The 2,639-nt window shown below is 53.3% G+C and overlaps 1 protein-coding gene across 1 annotated transcript in view; it reads right to left on the reverse strand.

Annotated features, from left to right (window-relative positions):
* DOC2B (double C2-like domains, beta) overlaps positions 1-2,639 on the reverse strand; it is a 32,647-nt gene that overhangs the window by 1,530 nt on the left and 28,478 nt on the right. The window contains exons 5-6 of the mRNA XM_010013340.1: positions 1,898-2,024; positions 1,553-1,710 (exon numbers count right to left, since the gene is read on the reverse strand). Of these exons, the coding sequence (XP_010011642.1) occupies positions 1,553-1,710; positions 1,898-2,024 (285 nt within the window). The remainder of the gene's footprint in view (positions 1-1,552; positions 1,711-1,897; positions 2,025-2,639) is intronic.

The following is a 2,639-nucleotide window of genomic DNA, read 5'->3' on the forward strand; positions in this document are numbered from 1 at the left end:
GGAGCAGGAGCAAGTGCAGTGGCTGCAGCTTTGTGTACCACTGTTACCTGCAGATATTTTGCAGCACAACAGCAGGGTCAGAAAGCAAATGAGATTAAAGCATCATCAAGCAGAGAGGGCACCTGAAATCTGTGCCAGGCCAGAGTCAAATCCATCACTCTTTTGTGTTGGTGCTGCTCCTTTAAACATCAGTTCTACTTCCTCGTTACACTTTCCAGATCTTGCTCGTAATTAAAAAATTAGGGCTTGTACCAAGAAGCATCACTTGTCTATATCTGCTCTGATTCAAGCCCTGCAGATACAATCTACTGCAGATAGCACAAGGAGCACCTACAAAACAACTGTGTACAACAACGGTAATTCTGCTAGTGCAGGGGCTGAGCCTCCAATGAGCATTTAAAAAAGCAAGAGTGGATTTTTATGCAAACACCTCCACTTCTAAAGAACAATGCAATAGGAAGGCAAAAGTGTGCTGCTGATAAACTTCCTTACAGGCCTCCTGGGTGCAGTTTATCTCAGGAGCTCTGCCTTAACAAATGTCACCTCTGAAAGTGCCAAAGTTTGGGTCAGTACTGGGGGAAAGAGGGGCATGGGATGGGCCCATGGGGGTTGCTGGCCTTTCCTCACCATGGCCCCCTGCTTTGCAGAGAGTGAGTTCGAAAAATGCTGTGACAAAAAAACCCAGGAGCTGTGTGGATGCAGGGCTCTGAGTCAGCAAACCACCACCTTCCTCAGCATCCCTTAATAGCCCCAGGATGACACCAACTTCCCTGAATCACTTGGATGAGGCTGAGTTGCAGCAGCCCATTACAGTCATTTAAATGTCTTTTTTTTTTTCTGTTTAATAATGCTGGTATTTTTCCAGTCATTCACATTGGAAAGCATTGCTGGGACCTGTAAATGTGCCCTCAGCTCTGCTAACCAGACCCTGGAGCCACCGGAGCCATGGGCTGCATCTGAAGTGCTGTCTGACCTAATCACACACACACAATATAATTAGAGCCTTTCCAGGGATGGTGTGGGCTTCCAAGAGTGAAAAAGCTGTGGATATCACTGGGAAGGAAAGCAAAGGTGCTCACACCTGCCGGTGAGGTCCAGGACTATCAGACACAGGCACTGTCCTGCTCAGGGAGAAGCCAACCCCATGCTGACAGATTAGACCTACCACCCACTGGGGTGGGGCCATGCGATCAGCAAAACCCAACCATACCTGTCTGCTTTGGGCCACCCATTCTGCCCCTGCCACAGACCCTCTCCCAACCGCCACAGGCAGTGCTGAGCCTGCCATGGGGCACCACAGCCACCATCAACCGGCAGGGACGAGGCGCTGCCCTGGCACAGCCACACAGCAGTGGGCAGCTCCTGCAAACACAGAGCTCTGAAGTGCTGTAAAATAATCACTGGGGAGTTACATGCTCCAGGTGAATGCAAGCTGCTTTGTGACATCCTCATTTGCATCTCCTAATGAGACTAATTAGTCTCCACTGCAGGGAGAAAAAAATGGGGATGGCATAGCTTCACCAGGACTGGCACGGCAAGGAGCAGCACTCACGTCTTGACGTAGGGGTCAGAGTAGCCGTTGGCATCCATGGCAGCGAGGTGGGCGCAGCGGATGATGCCCACGAGCAGCCCCTGCTTCTGCGAGCTGTACTTGAGGGAGATGAGGATCCGTCCGCGCTCCTCCAGTGACTTGTCCTCTGTTTTATCTATCTGGGGGAGGGAATGCACCCAGTCTGGGGGCTGCTCCGGGACACAGCGTGGCCAGACGCTCACCCTCCCCACTGCGAGGGATGCTCTCCCCATCCCTGATCATGTTTGAGGAGTCAAACTATCCCACACTTCCACGTGGCACAGGGCCCATGGTGGGGAATGCTGGTCTGACCCCCACCACACTCACCGGCAGCTGCTTCTCCAGGCAGATACTGAAGTTTTTGGTCTGGTTCGGCTTTAGTTTCTTCAGTGGGATCCGCGTCTCCCCAATGAACTCATTGTGGCGGAACTTGTCCTCATCGCAGACTGAGATCCTGCAACAAGCATGGGGTGAGTGGGGCTGCTGGGGAGAGGGGAAGCGATGGCACGGGGCAAGGGGCTGCTCTGGCAGGTCCCCCAGTGAGGGGATGACTTCAAGGCCACTGTTCCCCAGGCCAGTGACTGGGCACCTCCTTTGTAGGCAGCTAGAGGACACAAATCTGCTGCTACAGCCTGGCCAGAGGAGCGCATGATATTTAAATGTGACACCCAATGTCTTGGTCTGCTTCACCTCCACAACAAAAACCTGAGGCTGCCAGGGGATTATGGGCCAGGTCTGGAGAAGCAGAGGGATGTGAGAGGTAGAGGCTACATTACACCATGTCTCCCAGTTCCATCACACAGTCACAGATGCAGAGCTACGTGCACACTCCAGCTGGGTCCCAGAGTCACCATGGCCATCTCTTGTGCTCAGACCCCATCCTGGCCAGGGCTCCTGCACCCCTCGGGATGGCTGTCGCCCTGTGGGCATTGGGCTCCTCCACGGAGATACTCACAAACCCTGAACATCACAAGCTGTGGTGCCACAGACACTGAGTCTAACACGCCACAGCCCAGGCACTGTTGGAAAAGCAACCCAGTGCCTCAAGCATCCTCATGGCTGTTCCATT

This window comes from Nestor notabilis, unplaced genomic scaffold, assembly GCF_000696875.1.
Source record: "Nestor notabilis isolate BGI_N333 unplaced genomic scaffold, ASM69687v1 scaffold10244, whole genome shotgun sequence".
NCBI lineage: Eukaryota > Metazoa > Chordata > Aves > Psittaciformes > Psittacidae > Nestor > Nestor notabilis.